Source organism: Vipera ursinii, assembly GCF_947247035.1.
Source record: "Vipera ursinii genome assembly, chromosome: 1".
Classification (NCBI taxonomy): Eukaryota; Metazoa; Chordata; class Lepidosauria; order Squamata; family Viperidae; genus Vipera; species Vipera ursinii.
In genome coordinates, this window is record NC_139512.1 from 260387341 (window position 1) to 260413862 (window position 26522).

Below are 26522 nucleotides of genomic sequence, written 5' to 3' on the forward strand. Positions count from 1 at the left end.
ATAACTTTCCCTTTAAGCACAAATATATTTAAAAAGCCAAATTAGCATCCCAAGTACAACTTCTTTAATAATCTCTCTACTATTTTTTCCCTTTGGGGACAAATAAGAATTTAGGGGCTAAGCAGTTCTCTAAAATATCCTACAGGAAGCCTTAGTCAGAACCCACAAGATTCGAGATATTTAAATGTGTTAGGTAACTAGGTTTGGGAGAAAGGGGATTATAAACAACATTACTTCACACCTGATAGATAGGTGGAGGTTGATAGTGCCAGTGTATACAGAACTTAATGAGAATAAAACTTTTGAAGGAGTGAAGGGAAATTTAGTCTTGAACAAACAGCTTAAGAAAGTGATGGAAATCTCAAGGAGCCATAATATAATCAGGATAGAAGAATAGCTAGGTGTAAAGATGTATAAGTCGGCAAACCATGATTACAAGAAAACCAATAAAGACAAGAAGACAAAGAAAATTCCCATGGTTAACCTAAACCAATCTACTAATGGAAGGAAAAGTGAGTTAAGAAGACAATCAGGGTAAAGATACATAAAGTTAAGGCCTGGTGGAAGTCAAATAAAAGACCTGGTTACGACTATTTGCAATTATAACATAATAGGACTAATTCATGTTTGCAGATACTTTTCCCAGAGTGATTTGAGAATGAGTGTGTACAATAAATACACATAACATTACAGAAATAAGGCAGCTTTTGCTACCATGAAAAACAGCAGGAAAAAGAAAAGACCAGTAACTTGGTCTGTTTTATTAGGAAACTGGGCATTGGAAATAATGATCTCACTGTAAAAAATTGTCCTGAACATATTAATTAATTCTCTCTGTGAAGAACATGCATTGTAAAATGAAAAAGCTAACAACCTCAAGGGTTGTGTAAATTCAAATAATGATCCAGCTGTCTGCCAAAACTTCTAAGTCTAGCTTTTCACTCAACTATATCTTTCTTATTAGTTTGTAGGGAACCTTGAGGAATAGGGGCAACAAATGACAATATATGCATAAGAAGATCATCACATAAATGCTGTGAATTACATACTTGTATCACCTATCAGGATACAGTGGAAGTCTTTGTCTAATAAAATCACAGGCATCATTTTGGCATCATCTTGGTTTGCTGTGAACACTGCTGGCTTAAAAGTAGATTTCTCATGAATGATGAGATCCCATTATTACAGCTATCTTTGGAAGCAGGGGATTAGATACAGTTCCAATTGCAACAGAGTGCTACTCACAGTTTGCAATCAAAATGCTTAATGAAAATATTCTGGCTGATATCTTTCACACTACAGGATACCATGAGGTCAGGTTGTCCCGTGAGGAGACTATAATATGTATAGTGAGCAATAATAAGCACCAGTGCAATTAATCATTTACATGCTTATAAAATCTAATAGATTAGCTATTGATCAGAGAAAGATAATAGGAAGTTCTCCCACTCTTACTATCAGTATAGTATAGTTATTTTTGACAGAGGGTTAATATTAATAGAAGCTTGCATAAACTCGCATATATATAAACAAATACATACAAGAGGAATGATCATAATTTAAAAATCTATCTGTCACTCATGTGATTAAAACGTTACCATCAAAATATTTAGTGTATGTTACCTAACTTATTTTTTAAAAAGAAAAGCATGATCTCCCAAGAAACCTCTTTGAGGCAAATTCTATGGTATTTTCTGTAAATGGTATTTTCTGTAATTACAAAATGACTTGATTTAGAAGAGTAAGTATTCTTGAGATCATAAAGCTCAAAATCATAGTGCATAGAAGGACTTTATACTATTGTGTTAGGCTAGGCACCTTGCTGATCTGGTTTTTCTCGTTCAGAAGATAAGCAGGTTGGACTTAGATCACCAGGAATTCCTGGAGCTTGGAAGCTAAAAATCCATCCAGGACAAGTATATGAACATGTCTATGAAGATAAGCTTGATTTGAAGGGGATGTTATTTTTTTAAAAAAACAGCATACCTATTTAATATTTTAAGTGGCTATAACTCTTCAAGTTCTCAGGCTAGGCTTTTTTATAATCTTGGTTTCTATAATTCTTTGCAATGTAGTGGCCATGGTGGTTATTGTTGTTTTTAGCATGCAAAATATAGGCTTGGCAGGTACACACTGCATTCAGGCCAAACCATCCACGTAAAGGTGTTTAAATGGATATTAGCTGTTGTGTCTAACTGAAGTAGGATTATACCTTTATATTTAAAGGATTATATTAATATTTTAGACTGTAGCAAAAACATAGTTCAGTTGATTTGGCCTATTCATGGATTCCTTCAATTCACAATTTGATCTTTTCAAACCATTTTCTGCAGAAGTATTCTTCCTCCTGTTGCTCCTTTGCCCATTCTTAATGCTAGCTAAACTTACGTTTGGAACTTTAAAAAATACTCTGAAGATTTGTGTGCACTTTCATTGGATTCATTGTCCCATATGCAGTTTTATGCACAATTGTTCATAAAGCAAACTATGATATCTAATAGAGATAATTTTTGCCATCAATATTGAATGACATTTGATTATTAAGGGTGGATTGTCTGCCATAGCAGATGCATGAAGATTCTTGTACATAACCTTTTTTTTGGGAAAAGCATAACACAATTCAGGAAAGTGAATACCAAAATATGAACACATTTCACATAATGGTTCAAAGGGGCAGAATTCAATAACATTGCATTAAATTGCAAAGCAAATCGTTTCCTTGTTATCCCTCTTTATTGATGTGCAATTAGCAATACATATCCTATCTTTCCTCCATGGATAACATCAGCTATATTTTATCTTCACAGCAATATCCTAGCTAGAATAGGCTGAGCAACAGTGATTAAGTTAATTCAGTGTCTTTCAAGCAATTCAGGAAATTAAAAAAAAATTTGGAGAAGGGGAGGAGAAATGTAATCCTTCTTCTACTGTCATTATCCTGATAAAAACTACTCCAAGCACAAAAATTAAAACTAGAAAAGGCTCTCAGTGACACTAGTGAGAACTTGTTTCCCTATTGCTAATTACAGCATGTGGGCAATTTTGTTACAATTAAACTTTCCCTCCCCGTGTACTGTGGTCTTAATGAATATTGCTCCCTCCATACTTAGAATTTTTTAAAATTCCCCACAGACACATAATTAAAGCATGGTGGATAATTAAAGGAAGGCATATAGTTAAGTAGCAGAAGGAGAGTGTTTCCATTTTAGTTACGCTTAGTCTCATTTGTTCCTATCTGTAAATGCATTTCAGCTCTTTTCTACATAACGTTGCCAAATCATTTATGGGTATTCTCATAATTTCTTCATTCGTTTTGAATTTCTCCTCCCTTTGTGTAACTTTGTGTTATGTGCTAGTTGTACCTGATCCTGAACTGTGTGGGCTTTGCTCACAATTATTCATACCGTGGTCACCTCCCAAATGGATTCCTGTAATGCATTCTACATGGGACTGCCTAGTGCAAAATGCAGTAACATGGGTAGTGATATGTGTCCCTGAAAAAGGGCACACATTATACCTCTGCTCGTGAGCTGCACTGGTTACCAGTTTGTTTCCAGATAACCACTTAAGGTGCTGGGTTTATCCTTTAAAGTCCTACATGGCATGGAGCCAGGTTATCTGAGAACCACCTCTCTCTGACTACCTGTTCCATCTGATCTGCCAGGAGAGGCATCATGCAGTTCTAGTTTGCTAAGAAGGAAATTATTTTTGGAACTGCATCACCAACTGCTGCATCATGTGAACTAAAAACTCTTAACTCCTTTTTTACGACCCTGTAATCCCTTTTGTCACCTGGTTTTAATTTATATTTAATAATTTTAATTGGCTTTTCTATAATATTTATTTGTTGGTTATTTTATGCCACAAATAAAATTTTTACAAATCTGATAATTAAATATATACATCATGGGTGTTAAAACAGCATCCTGGGAGCAACCAGCCATCAACCACAGGCCCCATGTATTGGATGGGGTCCCTCCCTCTCTCTCTCTCTCTCTCTCTCTCTCTCTCTCTCTCTCTCTCTCTCTCTCTCTCTCTCTCTCTCTCTCTCTCTTTTAAAAAAGGTCATTGTTTTAAAGGAATTTGTTTTATTCATTGAAACTTCTGAAACCCTGTCTCCAGACTTTGGCCACATTGACTTTAGGGGTGAGAATCTTGATCTGACAGAAGTTATGCACCTATTGAATACGATTTTTACTGTTTTTCATTGTAAAGGATTCTAATTAGATAGTTTAGGTGTTTCTTGGACAGTGTAAAGCATAATTTTTGGCTCTAAGTCACATGCTGTGCAGACTGAAGCCAAAGGGTATTTCACTGGTATGTTTTTGGTCTGGGAACTCAAGATAGAGTCCCCCTTTATCTTCACAACAACTGTGTGAGCTATGTTAAGCTGTGAAAGTGTAAATCACGGGTGTCAAACTCAATCGCATCACGTGACGTATCATGACGTATCCCAATGTTTTTTGCCTTTGCGGAGCTGGGGTAGGTGTGGCCTGTGCATGACACATGCGCCAGTTTGACACCCCTGATGTAAATAGTCCAAAGTTATCTGCTAATTTCATTACTGAATGTCATTTAGTATGTCATCTATGACAAGGTCCCCAATCCCCGGACCATGCCTCATTACTGGGCCTTGAGCCATTCAGAACCGTGCCATGGAAATGGTAGGCAAGCACGTAGATACATCTGCATTCCCACTTGCATGAGCAGCAGGTGTCCACACGCATTCACCCTCCATTTATGTGAGCAGCAGGCATGCATGCCTGCTGCTCACGCAAATGAAGCTGCATACGTGCTTGCCCACTGCTCATGCAGAACCATCTCCTCTCCCACCCATCTCTGTGGGTCCACAAAGCCAGGAAGGTTGGGGAACTCTGATCTATGACACTTCCTTTCCTATATATTTCAACTATAAAAGCCAGTAGTCTACTTGAGCTTTTTACAAGAAACTCAGAATACTTGTTTTAACTGAATCAATAATAGCTGAAATATTAGATTAATTTAACTTGGAATAAGCTCTATTAAAGTTACTCTTCAGTGGGAATAAATAGGATTGCAGTGTAGTCTAGATCAAAGTGTCAGAGAAGATCTATGTGTAGGAAAGTTGAAAAGTTGCAATCCCAGAAGATAAATATTCATCTTTTTGCAAATGAAGGTGAATATATGTGCCCCAGGATAATGTTGCAGAATCCAATCTGGGTCGGTCACCGGGACCAAGGCTTTGTCTTCCATGTTTTCGGACTTGTGCTGGAGCCCATCTTCAGGGAACTTCTCTCTAGCCTTCATTTTTTTTTGTATATTAAACTTTATATAGATTGCAGGAGAATGGGCTAAATATGGAAAACATTTGAAGTAACTTAATGGGTGGCTACTAGCAGACACAAGTGATAGTAGTAAATTTTCCTGGGCTTACATCTCATCCAAGCTAACGAAGGCTACAGAATGAACATCTGATTCAGCTCAGTGTTTTTGGATAGAATTGTCTTGCATTGAGAAACCTGTTTGTGGATCTTTGCATTTCAAATTAGTTCTTGTTTGGATATATGTATGGAATAACACTGTATTGAAAATATTATTATTGTTATTCAGAAAAAAGCAGTGGTAGCATCCAGTTTTCATTTTATGCTTGCTAAACATTGACTGATTGAAGTAAGAGTCAAGGGCATATGATGAACATGAGGAACCAAGTGGTTCCTTAATGAGAAACATGATATCCATATTTTTTTTCCATGTTGGACAAAACAGCCTCTGGTTATTTTTCTGCAAGTTCAACAGTTTGACGCCCTGACCCACTGGCAACAAGATGGAGACTTACTGATCAGAAGATCAACAGACAAGTTAAAATGAATTTTCTATCACTAGGAAATTAAAACTTTTCCTAAAATAAGCATAAATATCTTGAAGATGAAATGAATCCTCAAGCAATGGTCAAGAATTAATGAAGTTATTGTTTAAGAACATCTTCAAGTTTACAGATTTCCCAGATTTATCTCTAGAAGTTGAAGTATCACTGTAAAAGGTATGTATCCTTTTTCCTCAGTTCTGCACAGTATTGTGCATATTACAAAACCCCTTGCATATAGAAGTACAGAGGAAAGAATTTTCCACACATAACTAGCCATCATTAAATGAAATTATATTTGCTGAATGCAAAAACAGGAATATATATTCTGCAGTTAGAGCTCACAAGAATTCTAAGGAGTAACCTAAAATGTGTACATAGCAGTATGTGAGATTCTATAAAAGCCATGAAAAACATTTTCATTCACTGTGATCTATTGTTATCATTTACCTTTTGGACTCTAGTGAATGAACTCTACCAAAGCACGTTCACTTGCTTTTGAAATGTAAGCAATACTGAGCCAATTACCTCAACTTTGTGCAGCAGCAACACACAGCACACTATTCAAGATTACTATGCAGTAGGATACAGCTACTGCAAAAAAGGCCAGGATGGTATTACCTAACTGCCCACTTCCTGTTTTTTTTTCCTTCTTCAGTTGTGGTGGCACAATGACTGATGGTGGTGGTGCTACTGACAAGGTTAAAAGGAACTATTCCTTCCCATTTCTGTCCCTTTTTTCAAACCAATTAGAAGTTAGGTAAGATAAAGACCAAAATAGCCACAAAGGATATAGAAAGGCAAGAGATTGAACCATATGACCATTGCAGTCCCTTCCAACTTTATGATTCTATAAGGTTACATTTTCATTTTTAGGCCTTTGCCTCAATAACCCTCAGATCCATACAGTTAGTTGACCGTGGGAATTAGGTAACTGTAATCACCTCAGGATTAATTGCTTGGTCAATTTTCTCAATTTTTGTCTTTATAAAGCATGCATATCCCTCCCACCTGAACCATGTAAATGATTATGTCAATAGGCCCTTTATTTATACTGGAGTTAAATAAACTGGTGCCCTATAGCATTCTTCAACCCTTATTAGCCCTACCTAATTTGGCAAATGTTTGTGGGAACTGTTGGAATATCTCAAAAGTAGATTGGAGTTTGCTTAAGTCCTTTTACTTTATCTTAGTTGGGATAAGAACCACATTCTTAAGAATGTTTTTCTTTGCATCTTTGCAAAACATTCATTTCTGCTTGTTTGAAAATGGCATGCTGGGAAAGATATGGAAGGATATGCCATATCAGAACAGGAAGTGGATGTACATCCTACATGAGCAAAACAATGTATTTTAACTTTGTCAATGAACATGAGTCAAGTGACATTGATAATTATATCCCTTTCCCTAAAAGCTGAAGAACCTTGAATCTCATCAAGATCAGTGGGAAAAATGAGCTGTTATTCATGATCCAAAGGCAGTCTATCTAATCATTACATTAGATGAAGGATTTGAATGTCTTTTAAATTTCACACTCTTTAAATTAATTCATTTTTTTCTTGACTATATTAGTTTCCTAAAATATTTTAGCAAGTCATCATACTTTTTTTTTCCCCAGAAACAATCATGTCCTTATTATCACATGCCACAAGCTTCAGAGCTGCAAAGTAGATGGGAGGAACTGGGTTTGGGGAAAAATATTTGGATGTTTGTTTTGGATTTTTGAAAAATGTTATATTCATACTTTTTGACTTGGAATACATTTTTTCACCTGTTATCCATCTCAAAATTGATGACATAATGCTGTTAATTATCATCAGTTATGGTCAGAAAGCTTTAGCAAACTTTACAGAAAGGAGATTTTATCTATGGTCTGGGACTTTTTTTTGTTATATGCCAGTATAATTCCTTTCCTTCCGCATACAGTAATAACTTTTTTCTATCCTAAAACCCCCAACTGGCTCAAAATATTTTCATAAGATATGACCCTGCTTTTGATTTTTTTGATCAGTCTTTTGATGTTTTCTACTATCTTAAGAAAATACAAACAAAACACTTCAAGTAAATATTTTATCTTTTATATGGCATAAATGCATCATGCAAACAATCAGTATGCCATCTGCTAAAGAAAGCATCTTCATTCTTTATTAAATCTCCACTGATTTTATATTGCCATTAACTTAAATGCATGCAACTGCAAAAAAAAAAAATTAGAAGCTTTAATGGGTCAAGCCATTCATTAATGTACTTTATTTAGCCTGTGCACTCTCTTTTCCATGTTTAACTACACACAAACACAAACACACAGAGAGATATTTGAAGAGCACAAAATAGTAGAAGCTCTGAGAAAAACCAAACATTTCATTGACAATATTCATTTCAAGTACCTGTGTACAAATTCCCGTGTGCAAACATGTCAATCATATAGCGACAGAATGCAAATTGATCTGGCAGAATAGAAGGGAAAAAAGAGCAATAAGACATAATTAGATTGTTTTTTAATGAAGATTTTAAAAAAGAGTTCAGTACTGCACTGAAACTCTTAATAGCTTTTTCATTTCTTGCTTAAATTAACCAATCGTGATGGTGGTGTTTCTGTATTTCTTTAAAGAGTTTTCCATAGAAAATTCCTTCAGGCTTTCTGCACAAAGATGGTGTTTCCAATGGCTGGTACTCTAAATCATGTGTAAGTTTTGAGGACCAAATCACCACTTCTTTTCCCTACCTCCACCTTCCCAAATTAGTCACCCTCCCCAAGGGCTGGGACTGAAATTCATAGACTTATTCATCAGCAGGACAAAAGGCCATAATAGCTGGGATTTGCAATCCCAGATCATGTACAGAACGCCAGTTTGAAAAACTGTGAAACTCATTCTTTTTTCTAACCAAGGGAATTGCATGTGAGTAATCTAGATGCTTCCCGTATGGACAGTTAAGCTAACTAAGGGATGGACAATGTGGGGCCTTTAAGAGATGACTGAACCACTACTCCCAATAGCCCTGTCATGGCCAATGGGGATAAAAGCTGAGCATCTGAGTCTAGCAACGTGAAATGGCCCATTCCTAAACAAGGCAATTTAGTCCAAATGTTTCTGGCATTTATTTTATAGGACAATTGCATCTACTTGTTAGTCTCCACTTTTATTTCAAGACTGATTTAAACTACTTTAAATAATTATGGATATTTTAATTGAAAATCAAATATTTTCTGTTCCATATTTGTCTTTGAAAATAGATAAAAACAAATTCCTACTTTAATGCTATAGGCAATTTCTGTTATAGTACTATAATTCCCATTAAAATAATAAATATTTTTTTTAAAAAAAATCAGCATGGACAAGTGAATATAAATAATCAATTAGACCTTGAGCAAATTTATGCAATTTATCAATTAATCAGTGAGAAAGTTATATGTAGGCTAAAATGTAAAAGGAAGTGTTAAATATAGCTTATAATTCTATGTAACAATTGTCTTTTTTTTTATTGAAAAGTTTTAAAAATACAGTTTTCCTTTAAAAAAACCCTTCCCTCTCCCTCCTCCCCTCCCTACCTCCCCCCTTCCCCCCCTCCCCCCCTCCCTCCTCCCCCCCACCTCCCCCCAACCCCCCTCCCCCCCCGGACTTCCCAGAGCTAAATACAAGGTATATATATATAAAAAAGCAATCATAAACAACCATATACTAACAACTATAAATTCTAAAATCCATCACTCTCTAACTTATATAGGATCAAACAAAACTTAGCATTATTAAATATATATAGAAGACAAAATAGAAAAAGAAAAAAGAAAACGAAAGAAGACTTATTCAAATGCTAGATAAAACTTCTTAACCCTATACTTATTCTGGATAAACTCAATCCATTTTCTCCATTCCATAATATAATATTCTTGCGAGTAATCTTTCAAATAGGCCGAAATCTTCGCCATCTCTGCCAAGTCGGAAACCTTCAAAATCCACTCTTGTATAGTCGGCAGTTCCTCTTTCTTCCAATATTGACCTATCAAAAGTCTTGCTGCCGTAACTAAATTCAACATCAACTTAGAGTCCACAACTGTAGCGTCAACAATTATTCCCAACAAAAAAAATTGCGGACAAAACTTTATCCTCCGTTTAAAAATCTTCTGCATATTCCACCAGACTTTTATCCAAAAAGCCTTGACCTTTTTACATGTCCACCATATGTGAAAATATGTTGCCTCTTCATCACCACACCTCCAACATTTAGGCTGATAATTCGGATACATACTTGCAAGCTTTTTAGGATCTAGATGCCATCTATAAAACATTTTGTAAAAGTTCTCTCTTAGACTTTGAGCTTGAGTGAATTTTACATTCCTCACCCAGATCTTTTCCCACGTATCCATTGTAATAACTTCCTGAATGTTTTGGGCCCATTTTATCATACAATCCTTAACAAGCTCTGTTTCTGAATCGATCTCTATCAATGCAAGATATATCCGTTTAATATGTGCTGGTCCTTGATTTCTAATTTGCTTTATCAAATTTTCATCAGTCGTTGCAAATCCATTTTTTTGGTCTTCTTTCCACCTGGCCTGTAACTGAATATATTGAAACCAAGTCTGAACAACCTTCTCTTCTCGCAAGAAACTATATGATTTCAAGCACCAAATATTCCTTTCCAAACTTAAAATTTCCTTGTAAGTAGTCTCATCATGTTTGAAACCAGCATGTATATTTTCTATTGCGTGTTTTGGGATTGCCCACAATGGTATCTTGCTGCTTAACTTATGTCTATACTTCTTCCAGACTCTCAGCAATGCCTGTCTTAAAATATGCATCCTAAACACAGTATCTACCTTCTTATCATACAACAAATATGCATGCCAGCCAAACAACAAATCATGGCCCTCAAGATTTAATAACCTCGATTGTGTCAAATTAATCCAATCACTTATTCCTACTAGTGCAGCAGCTTCATAATATAATTTAAAATTAGGCATTTTAAGGCCACCTCTCTCACGAGTATCCTGCATAATCTTAAGTTTAACTCGTGGCTTTTTCCCTGCCCACACAAATTTATTGATACCACGCTGCCATTCCTCCAAGTTAGAGTCTTTCTTAAGAATCGGTATCATTTGAAATAAGAATAAAAATTTGGGCAGGACATTCATTTTCACTGCTGCAATCCGTCCCAACAAAGACAATTGCAATTTTTCCCAACTCTCCAGTTCTTTTTGAATTTTCCCCCATAACTTTTCATAATTATTTTTATATAGCTTTGTATTAGAGGGCGACAAAATCACCCCCAAATATTTAACCCTTTTAACAATCTCAAATCCAGTTAATCCTTCTAGGAGAGCCTTCTGCGAAACTGTCATATTTCTAGCCAAAATTTTAGTTTTCTGTATATTTACTTTAAATCCAGAAACCTTCCCATATTGTGTTATTATCTCCATCAGGTCCACAACAGAGTTCTCTGGCTGGGTCACTGTAACAACCAGATCATCTGCAAATGCTCTCAATCTATAGTCCTGATCTCCAACTTGTATCCCCTTAATTTTTTCCGAATTCCGAATCTTAACCAATAATATCTCTAATGTTAACACAAATAACAAGGGCGATAGCGGACACCCTTGCCTTGTGCCCTTCTCAATATTACATACTGTTGTCAAGCTATTGTTAACTATAATTCGGGCAGTTTGTTTTTGGTATAATGCCCTAATCGGTTGTAAAAAATTTTCCCCAAAATCCATTTTGTCTAAAACTTTCAACAAAAATTGCCAGTTCAATTGATCAAAAGCCTTTTCAGCATCTAAAAAGATTAGCGCAGCAGAGATCTGGTTGTGCCTTTCCAAAAACTCTAACACATCAACTATATGTCTCACATTAGTTTTCATTTGTCTTCCACTAATAAACCCCGTTTGGTCCCCATGAATCACCTGTTGCAGAACCCTCATCAGTCTATTAGCCAAAACCTTAGCAAATATCTTATAATCTGTATTTAAAAGCGATATCGGTCTGTAATTTTTAACTAAAGTAGCATCCTGGTCTTGTAACAATATGTAACAATTGTCTTAATGGCACTTCAGAGGATGCTTACTAAGCAGAACCATACATGCAATCATTTTAATAAAAAAAACAGCATATACATTTGAAAGCCAGTGAATCAAGCATCATGCTAAGCTCCTCCTCCTCCTCCTCCTCCTCCTCCTCCTCCTCCTCCTCCTCCTCCTCCTCCTCCTCCTCCTCCTCCTCTTCTTCTTCTTCTTCTTCTTCTTCTTCTTCTTCTTCTTCTTCTTCTTCTTCTTCTTCTTCTTCTTCTTCTTTCTTCTGCTATTTCTGTTTCTGCTGCTTCTCCTGGTTTTGCTCCTCCTGCTCCTCCTGCTTCTGCTCTTCCCTCTTCTCCCTCCTTCTTCTCCTTTGCTGACTCTCAGCAACCACCTGAATATTTCCCTGCAGTTTTCTTGGCAAGATTTCAGAAGTGGCTTGCTTGTGCTGTCTTCCTAGGGCTGAGAAAGACTAGCCCAAAGTTATCCAGCTGGCTTCCCATCTAAGGCAGCTAGAACTCAGAGTCTCCCAGTTTCTAGCCTGATGCCTTACCCACTACACCAAACTGTTTCTCATCTTCATTTTAGAAAGCCCATTTAACAAAAAAAAAAAAAACCAAGATCAATTGACATGTACAAAATGGACATCCACAAACAAATTGATGCAACGTAATCATACACGCATAAGTCCATAGAATACAGAAGAATTCACTCCTATGGTTATAAGAGTCCTATAAATAATTTGCATTCAGAAGATAAATTTGCATTTGGTACAGAGTATTTGTACAGAAAGACAACTTCTCTATTTACTACCCTCAGATTTCAGATATAATTTGTTTTTGTTTTACTAGAGCCAAGTTCTTGGCCCCAGTTCTAAGTTCTTGACTCTAGTCATGAGCAGGGCTATGTGACAATTTTGAAAATAGCAATGGCCATTGGACGGTCAGCATAAGTTGTAGTGGTCATTTCAGCATAATTTTTGTTTAGTGCTCCACAAAAATAAACATCTTCCCTTTCCTTTGGGCGGCATTTGTGATCCAATTATAAATAGAGTTCTGCAGACCATTTAAAATTAAAACATTTAGAGGCAGAACAAAATTAACTGCATGATAAATCTGTGCAGCAGAAAATGATTTATTGATTCTAATTTATTTTCTTATTTAATTAAATAAAATATATTATGTTTATTTTTAATTTATCTGCAGCTGCTACAAAATAAAAGCTACTACATTCAACAGATGGAAAATGTTGGGCTCTTGCTGAAGAATTTAGGTCAAGTTTGCTTTTCTGAGCTCTTCACAGACCATTTCCATTAGCAATGCTTTTCTACTAATTCCACTGGAAAGAACTGGATTTTCAGCTTTATGAATTGCCACCTCTGATATTCATCTGGAAGAGGAATGCACGAAAACATCATCTGTGGTTCCACTGAAGTCTAAATTAGTTGTGTTGCCCTGCTTCAATCTGTGATTTTCCTGGCTTCCCTGGAAGCACACAAAGGGCCACTCTGCATTATGATCAATAGGTATGGAAGGGGATGTTTAATCCTTTCCCCCCCAGCATTTCTGTGGTTGAAAGGTCATACTTCTTGGCAGGCAATGTTTGGATATGGAGGTCAGTACTGAACAATAGTACAGGATGAACGAATTTTAAAGAAAAGGAATTTGGGGAAAACATCAGCTTTCACACATCATAAACATAATCCTGATAGCTTAAAATTATTTTTTTTTTAAAAAAAATCACTAATTGCAACAGTTATATCATTTGTATGTCACCTATAGCTTTGCTTTGCAGTTTCCATCCACTCTTCCTGGATATCTTTGGAAAATTCACATTGCCTCCTGGCTTTTTTTTTTAAATCCAATCAGAAAAGTTCATGTGCATTGCGATAAAGGGTTGGTTTATGCTTATGACACATGTATCAGTTATCAATTTTAAAACTTTACACGGTATATTTCAATTGTATTATCTTTCAATCTGTCACACCATGAATTACATTTTCAGAGCTATTTCTTTTTTGGGGTGGGGGAGGATGAAGGGAAAGCAGTGGAACCAACCAATTTTTGTTCACCTTTGGAATGTGTCTTTCACTGGAATACTGGAATTGGCTAAAGACCTGGTGCTAAAAAGCACTGATGGAGAAGACTACCAGTTTTACAGACTCACTCTAGCTATCAATAAAATATTTTCTTCCAACACAAACTGGATAAGATCAGACCCAGGACCTTTGGTTATATCTGTAAAACTATGGTACCTGCACTGTAGTTTGTATTTGATCTGATGGATTACCACTAGGGATGGGGAAAAAATCAATACAGTATATTTCATCACTATTTCACGTATAAACTTTCATGTATCCATTCTGCCAAAACTATTTTTAAAGCTTGCCACCAAAATGCATACATTAACACATATTTAAATATATGCATTTATACTTTCCTCATAAAATATTTATAGCTGCGTTATCTGATAAACACACATTTCTAACTATATTTTATCATAAAGTGACGATTTTAAAGAAGATTAATAGATTTAAAAAAAAACATTCAGAGAAACACAAAATCTAAAGCAATGGAATGAAAAGTGTCTGGGAAAGGGTTAGAAGCCAAATGTTCCTCTTTTTATTTACAACTAGAGCAGGGAAATCTCCTTGTTATTGTGCAGAAGTGACATAGCAGGGAAATGCAAAAATCTCCCAATTTCCATTTTTGTTCTGATGGGTTGCAGCTTGTAGGGCAATCCTGCACTCAGGATTGGTCTGCCAAAGGAAGAAATATTAAGTTCATACAATCTTCCTTCCATAACCCTATCAGCCCTTTGTCAGATCAGTACATGTTACTCAGACTGAAAGCTCATTCAGAGAGTAATGAGAGCAATCTGTTTAGATATGAGCTCACCACCAGTGCTCCCAATTTCTATATAGCACATCTGTCAAAAAGACAGAAATAATTGAACAGGTCAGAAAAACGAGTATGAAGGAATAGTAATGCTAAGGTTCAAGGGTTTTTTTAAAAAAATATATCTAAATTTTGATTTTGTTTCCTAGTATGCTATGGCTAAAGAATAATGTCCATGTTCATAGTGCAAGTAATTGGGACATATATTTTTTTCAATCTAATTTTTATACAGATTTACAATATTCATACCCTTCAAGCTTGCTGGAGATAACTAACATTTTTCTGGATTCGGCAGCACAATTCACAAGGAAATAAAAAGACATAAAATGCGTATATTAGGTAATAATAAGCACAAAAACATGTTTATTGGAATAAATATGCACATAAACATATAATATTATGAGAGATTGGTTGGAGAAATACAAATATCAGGAAAGGTATGCAGAAACATGCATGCAGTAATAGAAACCCAAACAAAATGCCCAAGCATTTTAATATAAATCTGGGGGCAACTTATTTGAACTTTTGGGGGAGTATCCAGCCTGGCAAGGAGGAGGGCTGAAGCATGGGGCTAGAGTCACTATGCAACCATAAAAAGGCCAGAATCTCCCTGGATTCCTTGGACTCTTATCTAATTATTCCCAGGAAAGAACTACCAGACTGGGGAGATTCCTGTATTTTAGGCAGAATATAATAAAGTAGTTAGCTCAAGTTCTGCACATGTGGGGTCTGGTTGTTCATGCCTGACAAAACTTTAAAAAATTGAGAAACCCATTCTTGACAAGTTTAGTCGTCTCCCCCAAAAATTATTTATATAAGAGGGCTTGAAGATTAAAGATGATGCACAAACATTCCGAACTTAGATATGTTTAAATGTTGTACTGTCTTTCAAATGAATAGGAAGAGTTTAAAGAGTTGAAGTGTGCTGTCATTTTAGTTACATGCATACCTTTTTACTCAAGAGATAATCCTAATAATTTCTAAGAAATAACTCATATTATGGGACCTAACCATAAATAGATTTAAAAATATAGTATTTTTGCACAGCATGGAGATGGACAGGAAGATTTTCATTTCTCTCTCTCTCTCTCTCTCTCTCTCTCTCTCTCTCTCTCTCTCTCTCTTTCTCTAAAAAGAAAAAAAAGGAAGGGAAAGCCTACAAAAATCTTAAGCAGCTCAAATGGAAGATTTGTATGAAATTTTCAAAATTCTGTAAGTCATTAAAAAGATATATCCAAAATGCTAGTAATATCTGTATTGTCTACCATCTCCCCATGTAAATCCTGATGTTTCCAAAATGCCACCATCTGTGCTTAAAAGAAAAGCATCAGCAGGCTTGGGAGAAGTACAACATTTGAAGAAGGAGAAGGGGGGAAAAACACAATGCGGAATGGAATTCCAAAAGGCAGGGAAATTCAAGTGAAGTTGAAAACAGCTCATTTAGGACTGACCCTCCATGTTGCTCACCAAAAGCTGGTTGGCTGACGACAAAGATGAGGAAATGAACATTAAAGGCTGTGAATTGGAATATTTTTAAAAAGAGAGTGGTTGGCTGGAACCACAAGCAAGAGCTAAATCACTTGGAAAAGAAAGCAATGAGAAAAATAATGGAATGTGCTGGGTGGAAGTGGACAAGAAAAGCTATCCATCTAAGAGAGAAGGAAAGAAGTCCAGGTTGAGTCCACAGTCGGTAACTAGGAGTTGTGTCATACCTAGCATTCAGCTGGCTACTGTGGTGTTTTTTTGAATGAGCTAGATAGATTTTTAGAATCCATAATAACTCTTACCCTCTGGGATTCCTCCTGGAGATTGGCACCAGAGTGAAACAGAGTTACTTAAGTCTTTTTTGTTAGATTTCAGATTTTATCCCCTTGTAATATATGAGTCTTTTAAACCAGAATTCCCCAACCTTTGCACCTATGCAGACCGGGGGGGGGGGTGGATGGTTCTGCACAAGCAGCACAAATGGAGCATATGCGCTCACCCACTGCTCACGCAAGAGGGAATGTATGGACAAACACTTGCCCACCAATTCCACAGCCCGGTTCCGATTGGCTCAAGGCCTGTTAGTAGTCTGTGGCCTGAGAGTTGGGGACCCCTGTTTTAACCCATCTGAGAATGGTACATAAGGGACAGATGGATGGACTAGAAAAAAGAAATATACATTCCAGAAACATACATCTCACAGAAGAGCCAGCAAAATGGCTGGCTGGCTGATGTTGTCAAAGGCATTCAGAGAGGTCAATCCTCCTCATGCCTCCATTTTTCTCATTCAGTGCATGTATTTTAGAAATAGATATAAATTGCATAGATCTCCATATCTATGTTCTCCAAATTCTGCCTACCTCTGTCCCTTTCTCATTCCAATTCCTGACAAATTCTCTTCTTAGATTTAAGAATGTGAAGCATTCTCTAGATGGAGGCTAATAGTCCAGAGGTTTCACATCTTTGTTCCTATGCTGGAAATGCTTTTGTAGTGAAATTTGTTCCTAAAAGAATTATTAGTTAAAAGAAGACATTGGTGGATTCAAGAGGAAGAACTGTTTTCCCCCCCCTCATAATTATGAATTCTTTCTAAAAAGGGGAATCTGAATTCCTTCCTGAACTTCAGCATTCCTTGGTGACCTCCTCCTGATATTTTTTACCTTTATGATCGATTTTTTCTCTGACTGCCAGGGCAGTCTCCTTTTTTCCCTTGGCTTTTGGTGATGTCACTTCCGCTGCTTTGATTTCCTTGGTCTTTAGTCTTTCAGGTGCCTTGGCCTCGGGTTTTTTTCCTTTCACATCTTTTTTTATCTTTTCTTCAACTTGGATGCTCTTTTTATCTGCACGCAACATAAATGTTTTAGGTTCACAAATCCCTGCCATATGGCATTAAAAATATCTTCAGTACCGCTTATGAAGTTTTAAAAGACCACAGTGTCATTATTAACTATCAGTGGAAAACATAAAAGTGCAGAACAACTGTTTTAAGTGCACTGTTTAAACAGGACCTAATTCTTGGTTCAAATACCTACAGATTTTTAAAAAGTAATTTCAAAAGAATAATGCCTAGTTTTTTTTACTTGCATTTGGACACACTTGTATTTAAGGAAATTATTGTTTCTCTAGTTTTCTGAGTAAAACAATAGTGTGACAATAGCAAAATAATAACACATCCAAACAATTCTTAGATGTCTTAACATTTAACAACAATTAATTTTAAGATTTAAATTCTGCACAATAGAAGAATAAAGTAATGTTTAGACAAGGATTTTACAACTTGGCCATATCCAGATATATAAACTTCAACTCACAGAATTTTCCAATTACTGCTGAGAATTTGGAGAGTTGAATTCCACATCTAATGTGATTCATATTAATGTTTAAATCTTACTGGCTTTATCATTAGTTTATTAATAACCTCCTGGGGTGATTTGGCCTCTGCATTCCTGTCCCTGCTATATGATTAAAGAAATTAAAGAAGTTCACTTCTGAATATTATTAAAGACTAAAGAAATACCTTTTGTGACAACTTTTTTCCCCATCCTTTCTTGCTGTTCAGTTTTCATTTTTTCTGTTAGTAAAATGAGAAAATGAGCTGATTTTACCAATCAATCTATAAAACACAAATATGAATTTGTTCATTTAAGTAAAAAGAATTGATGTGGACTGGGAATCCCATATCTATGGAAAGTTACTGTGGATTTAATTCGAAGAGTTAAATAGCAAAATGTTATATAATCCTCACTAAGCTTGTCGATCAGAAGGTCGGCAGTTTGGCGGGTCGAATCCCGAGTGCTGTGTAACAGAGTGAGCGCCTGTTACTCGTCCCAGCTTCTGCCAACCTAGCAGTTCGAAAGCACGTAAAAATGCAAGTAGAAAAATAGGGACCACTACGGTGGGAAGGTAACAGCATTCCGTGCAACTTTGGCGTCTAGTCATGCCGGCCACATGTCCACGGAGTCATCCTCGGACAAACGCTGGCTCTTCGGCTTTGAAACGGAGATGAGCACCGGCCCCTAGAGTCGGAAACAACTAGGACGCATGTGCGGGGGAACCTTTACCTTTTACCTTTTAAAGATGTTAACATTACTTTACCAGCACTTTACAGTATATTATAAAACAACTACACTAAGATACATGATCTTTAATTCCTTTGAAAAGGGATGTTTTCAGGTAATTTTGCTGTTTAATTCCATTATCCTTTAAAATGCAGAATGTGATGCAGAACACTTAGGTAATCATACCTATCGTCTGCCACCTAACAATGTGGATAGATCACATCAGATCCATTTTCCTGGTATGTTTGGTACAAATTATAAACTGTGGAGTAATATAGTAATTTGATGCAACAGATAATCACACTATTTACATACTCTCGATCTTCCTATACACAAATCATTTGCAAGTGCTCCATTTTTAAAACAAAACATATCTATAAGAATATCTGAGTTCTCAGAGCTGTAGAATGATGTAACTACAGTAAGTAAAACAAAGGTACAGTTCTCCTCCAGACTATTCCCATCAATAGAGAGACAAAGAAGAGAAGAACTGAGGTCATCTACGGCACCTCATTTTTTCGCTAGCTGACTTAAGAACACGTACTTGCAAAATAAATGTCTACTGTATTTATATTATATTTTACACTGAAGCAGAAAAGAACAAGGGAGCATAAATTGCACGAACTGTTATTCCAGCTGTGGAAAAGCAACAGATTGTTTTAAATGAGAGAGAATAGATGAGTCTCAAGACTATTTTCTCCCTCTCAGGAACTAATTGGGACTTCCCAGATCACCTGAGAATCTGGATTTTTCAGGGCGTTCTCCATACTACTTTTATTATAAAGTCCTTGCTTACTACTCTTTTATATTCAGTGGGAGAAGAAAACATTTTAAATGAGCTTGCATCATTAATTAAACCTGCAGGTATGTTTGTCACAGTCTAATGATTAAGCCAAATTGACAGAATGTAGAGTTGTTCAAAATGTTGGAACTTATTTTTCAAGCACTTTCCAATATACAAGCAACACCAAAACCATGTCTCTTGATAGTAGTTCCATTATCACCTGTGTTAACCAGAACAGCTCCAACTCTGAATAGCTTCACAAGTGTTCTTTGTGACAGAGTAGCCATAAGATTTCAATAGCAATGTTATTAATGCAGTTTCCATTAGGATGTGACCCACTGAAATCAGAGACATTTATTTTTCCTCCTCAATAAGGCCTTAGGAATTATTCTGCTTATACTGGGAAAGTTAGACACCTATTGGTTTATTTACCGGTGGAGCCTGAGGCTCTAGTTTCTAATATAACAAATCTAATTTTACCAGACTTGATGCAAGATGCTTTGCAAGCTGCAAAAATTATTCTGATTTATATAATCTGCATTATGTCACCATTATGCAAATGACGATATTTCTGCCATTTGCATCATTTCCGTGCAAATCATTATTTCGTGATCTGAAGACACTCTTATTTGAACAAGCCGGCCTGGCCTGATGGGGGATGGGTTGGGTTTTTATTGTCATTTTTAATATATGTATTTACTGTTTTTAGTTGGGCATATGTTTAATTTCTTTTAACTTTTGTATTTTTGTATTTTTTATATATCTGCCCTGTTCAATGCCCTGAGTCCTTCGGGAGAAGGGCGGTATATAAATAAAATTATTATTATTATTATTATTATTATTATTATTATTATTATTATTATTATTATTATTATTATTATTATTATTATTTATAAAGGATGTACTGTAAAACCCCACAGTGCCTTACTTGCTGAGCAGGTGGCATTCCTGAATATCCTTCCTCACATTTACTCTGTTAAAATGAGGATGCAGTCAAATAGTGATTGATGTTAATGTTTAAGTTAGAATTTTATTCTGTTTTAATATAAGTGGCACTCTGTTAATCACAAAAATCAGGGAAAAGTTCATAAATATACCATAAAGTGCCACTTTATGTTATCTACTTAGAAACAATTCCCATTAAGTTCCATAGGATTACTGCCATCTTGCATCCACTTTTTTTGGAATAAACCCTATTGAATTCTGTGAGGATTACCTTTGAGTAGACCTGTGATAGATATCCAATTTAATTGGAATACTAGGTAGAGTTAACACTTTTATAGTAAGCACCTAAATATAAAAACTTAAAGGTAGTTTTTATCCCACCCTTTCACACAAATGCACACATATGAAGAGTGAAGAAAATGAAATCAATGAGAAACATATAGATTCCTCTGTACTTTCTCCCAAAGCTTATTAAAAATACAATGCCAATAAAAGGATTGCAAACTTCCTCTCTCAGAACTTCTACCCTACAAGATTTTGGGGCAATTTAATGAACAGCTTATCCCAGTATCTTTTTTTCCTCTCTAGCTGTAGAATAAATGTGAAACTGTCAGTGAGAGAACTTAGTAATAGAGGAATAAAAAAGTTGCTGTGGTAAATATTGGAGCACAAAATGAACCTCTATTTTTAGATGTGATGAAAGTCACATACAAAGCAATACAAGCAACCTCAGAAATGAGAAAGTGATATGCAGGTAAAAGGTTTGTTACAAAGTTTTCTCTGCCACTAATTTGGGAAAAAACCACCACCACCATTAACTTAAAATACCAATCGGTTGGTCTAGTGCAGCATGCTGGCTGAGGAATTCTGGGAGTTGAAGTCCACAAGTCATAAAAGGGCCACGTTTGAAGACCCCTGGTCTAGTGGTTAAGACACCAGGCTAGAAAGGGGTGACTGTGAGTTCTATTCCCGTCTTAGCTCTGAAAGCCAGCTGGTTGCCCTTGGGCCAGTCACTCTCTCTCTCATCCCAACTCATCTCACAGAGTTGTTATTGTGGGAACAATAGGAAAGTGTGTTGGATACATCCATCACCATGAGTTATTTATAAAGATAATAAAGGTGGGATACAAATAGACAAATGTCTTGCCTCTGACTGCAAATAGGCACCTGCCTATGAAAATTTTAGGCACAGTAGTTTTGTCAAATGGTAAGGTTTCACAAGCAATCTGATGATAAAAAAATATGGGTAATGAAAAAATAACAGTTCTTTGAATAAAGCAACCTATGTTAAACCATTCTTACAGTATTTCATCAGAGTTCATCCACTGAAGAAAATCCAAAACAAATCCAAGTGCTTGGAGAAGAAAATCCAAGAGACGATATACACCTTGACAGACATCATACAGAAGATAGCTGGACTCACACATTCTTCTGCCATTTCAATAGCAGTTATATGGAGAAACTCCCTTGAAAAAAGAGTTACATGGGAGCATTCTGCATTCAGTTCTCCCCCTCCCATCAAAAATGTGCTGCTTGTTGAATTATTTCTCAGTAAAGTAAAATTAACAAAATTACCTTTGGGGGAAGAAGCTGCTTTCTTTTTCTCTTGTTTTGCAGTCTTCTGCTTGGAAGATACTGAAACATTTTTTAAAAAAGAATATAGTATAAATGTATTTTCATGTTGTATATGATCATGATTATCACTATTACTTATATCTACATTGAGAGCTTATGCAATGGAAACAAATTCCTTCTGTGTCCAACCACACTTGGCCAACAAAGAATTCTATTCTATTCTATTCTATTTTTTTTTAATCCCATTTATATCCCGCCCTTCTCCGAAGACTCAGGGCGGCTTACAATCTAAAGCACAATGTGCTTAGCAATAGCCTTCATTCTATGTATATACCTGCTTATTAGGGCTTTCGCCCCCCCCCAAGCGGCATTTTTACAAAGTCAGCTTATTGCCCCCAACAATCTGGGTCCTCATTCTATTCCATTCCATTCCATTCCATTCCATTCCATTCCATTCCATTCCATTCCATTCCATTCTATTCTATTCTATTCTATTCTATTCTATTCTATTCTATTCTATTCTATTCTATTTATAGAAAAGAATATAGAAAAATCAACAATAAGAGAAAATCATAAGGACCCAGATTGTTGGGGGCAATTAAGCTGACTTTGTAATAATGCCGCTTGGGGTGTGTGTGAAAGCCCTAATAAGCAGGCATATACATAGAATGAAGGCTACTGCTAAGCTTGTAAGCCGCCCTGAGTCTTCCGAGAAGGGCGGGATATAAATGGAATTAAAATAAAATAAATAAATAAATAAATAACATTTCAGTAACAGATCTTGAAAAATAATAATGAAACAAAATCAAGGTCATTATGTCAGTGAAGTATAGAAGTTCTTAGAATATCTTAGCGATATTACTGCTGATCACATTCCTGTCACTAGAATGAAATGCCAATAATTATATAATACCGTACCACGATATGACAAATACATGATATACCATGTATTTGTGTGAATTGACATGAATTATGGATGGAGTGTATCCCATTCAAAATAGGCTATAAAGGCAAAATAGTTGTTACATTTTTAAAAAATTTGTGCTTGTGAGGTGTACGCATGTCTGTGTGTCTGTGTCTTCAAGTCAGCGTTGACTCCTGACGACTGTCTGAAGAACCTACAGCAGTTTTCTTGCCAATATTTTTGGAAGGGGCTTGCCCCTTGTCTGCTTCCTAAGGCGATGAGAGAGTGATTGACTTAAGGTCACCCAGCAGGCTTTGGGCCGTAGGCAGGACTAGAACTCATGGTCTCCCAGTTTCCAGCATTGCACCAAACTGTCTTCAGCTTAAGTAGGAGTGAAAAATGGCAATCAAAAACGAGTGTGTTTTTCTGTCTCTCCCCTCTTCCTCTTAGCAACCCCAAATGAACCCCAACAGCCTGCTGATCACCCCCAGTGCCCTCTCTCCACATTTCCTCAATTGCTGCTGATATTCTAGCACAGCATATCCCTCTTCAGCAGATTTTGCCATTAACTCCAAAGGTTGCTAAACTACAGCCAGTCAAATGTTGAATTTATAGATTCATACATATCTGTTATCATTTCTTTTCTATCATCTATCTATTTATCTATTTATCTATCTATCTATCTATCTATCTATCTATCTATCTATCTATCATCTATCCATTTCTTTTGCTTACTATTTCTTACTTCTTTTTCTGCAGCTTGATGCTGCATACTCCAAATGGGAATAGTGGACTGTGTGTACATATAAATACACCATACTGTATATCTCTAGATATGCAGAGGTGGGTGTGGCCTACTGGGTGGGTGTGGCTAGAGTGCGTATGGCCTACTGGGTGGGCATGGCCAGCTCTACATCGTTCGCATCAAGGGTGCCTATGGGGGCCTGGGCAGGAGTGGGACACATCTGAGGGTCTCTGGCAGAAGGAGGGTCTCTGGGCCAGAGCCAAGGCAGTGGGGGCCGTTCCCTCACCGTTTCCAGGATCGCTTCGTGGGCCACATAAAACCACTTCGCGGGCCAGATCCGGCCCCCGGGCCTTGTGTTTGACATGTCTGTTCTAGTGCAACCTCCTGCTCAAGCAGGAAACCCTACACCAGGGGTAGGCAACTACTACAGCATAGTAGTCAGCTATGCTGACTCAGGAATTCTGGGAGTTGAAGTCCATGAGTAATAAAAGAGCTGAGGTTGCCTACCCCTGCCCTACACCATTTCAGACAAATGGTTGTCCAAAATGGTATAGGGTTAGGGTTTTTGACACCACATTTGTTCAGATCCTTTGTTTTTTTAAAAATTGCCATTAGAAGCAACTTTTTAATATTTTAATGCACTTGCAAGGTTTCAAAATGGCCAGTTTTTAAATAAAGACCTTTACATTTTAAGAGATAACCACAAGAGAAATGTATATGATTGTGGAACTGTTACAAATATGCAGGGGCATATACATAAAACCCCTTCCTGCAGTGCTAATTCCATTGAAAATCCTCTTAAAACTTGGTTTGTCAACTGAAATGATGCACACAAATAATAGCTATGTCAGTCAATAGTTCAATTTCCTGCCATATATGACCCTTAGCCCCAATTGGCCATGATTGTGCCATAAGGAAATGTTAAATTCAATACACTACAGTGAAAAATGACCGTAAGTGCTCCTACAAATACCATATGTCCTCTTGCCTTAAGCGAGTCATTCTCTTTGCAGGAAAGTACAATATAATTAGTTTTTTATTATCATCCATCAACTTTCAAAGTAGTACACAAGTGGGTTTTTTGCCTGGGAGAGCACCATCATTTTCATGACAATTTCATGGGGTAATCATAATGGGTGGAAGCAATTTGTGCTTATCTACTGAAGAAAAGACATCTGCCAGTGGAATGGATTTACTCTTTCCTTACAGGCTTTAGCACCCCTAATTCTACTTTGGAGACTTGGGATCCTCAGGAACAGACTTTCAGGTTTATGTAGGGGAGAGGGAAAGGAGAGAATGGAAAAATGCTGCATACATGGAGAACTACTCATTAAATACAGTCACAACAGATGTAATATGCTGATTTTGATTTCTCATGAACTAGATATTCATAGGTCACCATAACTCTTATTTAAGATCTCACTAAAAAAATAAATATATTGCTGCATATTTTTTATATACAGTGGGAACATTTTCCCCTAAAGAGCTTTGAAAAAAATCATGGGAATAATATTACTATTATTGAAGAGGAAATCATATTTTTGTAGTGCGTGGCCAGTGAGGTGCCCGAAAAGGCCAGTCAAAAGACAAGAAGTTGAAATTTGGTGATCCAAATCCCTAAAGAATAAAGGAATTAACATCAAGCACGATAATGTCTATAAACAATTTGGCAACTGCCAAATGAATTACTCTTTTGTAAGTCTGCTTAGTGTGCTGCAACACAATGGTTTGTTATTTTCTTTAATTAAAACAAATTTTCTTCTGTCACTCACTGCTCTTCCTCAAATTTCAATAGGTTGCAACTAATCAGATAAAATTTTAAAAACTGAAAGTGGTGTAAATAACACACTGGTTCCCCGCAAATGAAAGCAATGATTTCCTACATAAAGCAGAATAACAGAAGAATGAGAGAATCCATCTTGAGTGAATATATCTTGTCAAGGAAACCTGGTCTAGGAAAAGGGATTGGTCCTTTTTTTAAGTAGTGGATTTAACTGATTCCTGAGAAACACAATGAAACAAAAATGAAAAAGTTAAATTTAGCTTCATGTTCCATCTCTCAGCAAAAACTGATTTGGGGAATGAAATATTTTCTCCCTATTTCCTATGGGTGTTTCATATTAAAAATCGAATTGTTCTTCTTCAGAATTCATGAAAATTATAATTACCTATAGCTTTTTCTTTCTTTTCCATCTTTCCAGGTTGTTCAGATTTGCTTTTCTTTTCTGGTTTTTCTCTTTTTTCAACTTTTTCATGTCCTTCAGGTTTTTCTTTGTGTATCACTATAAGCAAATCAATATATATTTATATATACAATTTAAAATATCTTCTTACCAAAATAATGCAATTACATTTTCTGAAATATTATTGACATTGGTCTTATTTTGCTACATTACTCTGCTATACTTTCCCTTCTGTTCATGATCATGTAGTACGGCATGTGCAGGATTTTTATGGAAATCCTATTCACAGAAGTCACTCCTTGCTGCTCATCCATAAAATGTACCTCAATACTGTCACAATATAAATCAGTACAAAAAGGTGGCACTATGATGAATATGTTTCCAAATAAATCAACTAAATGTATTCTAATCGTTCATTGATAGACATTCATCAGAAAGCTAATAATCCTTCTTCAAAATCTAGTCTAGTTATTGTTTTTGCATTTCCTCATTCAGTTCTTCACTTGATTTGAAATTAAAACCAGATATTGTTCCTTTGCTGTTGATACAAACTCTGGTCTTCATCACACAGTAGATTAGAAAGAGGGAGTTTAT

At 36.2% G+C, this 26522-nt stretch overlaps 1 protein-coding gene across 1 annotated transcript in view; it reads right to left on the reverse strand.

The window, feature by feature from the left end:
• The window catches only part of TRDN (triadin), a gene marked incomplete at its 3' end in the record, with an annotated part of 235922 nt that overhangs the window by 141768 nt on the left and 67632 nt on the right, over positions 1-26522 (reverse strand). The window contains exons 9-13 of the mRNA XM_083374012.1: positions 25914-26027; positions 22097-22156; positions 18252-18305; positions 17395-17574; positions 8230-8289 (exon numbers count right to left, since the gene is read on the reverse strand). Coding sequence (XP_083230138.1) covers positions 8230-8289; positions 17395-17574; positions 18252-18305; positions 22097-22156; positions 25914-26027 — 468 coding nt within the window. The remainder of the gene's footprint in view (positions 1-8229; positions 8290-17394; positions 17575-18251; positions 18306-22096; positions 22157-25913; positions 26028-26522) is intronic.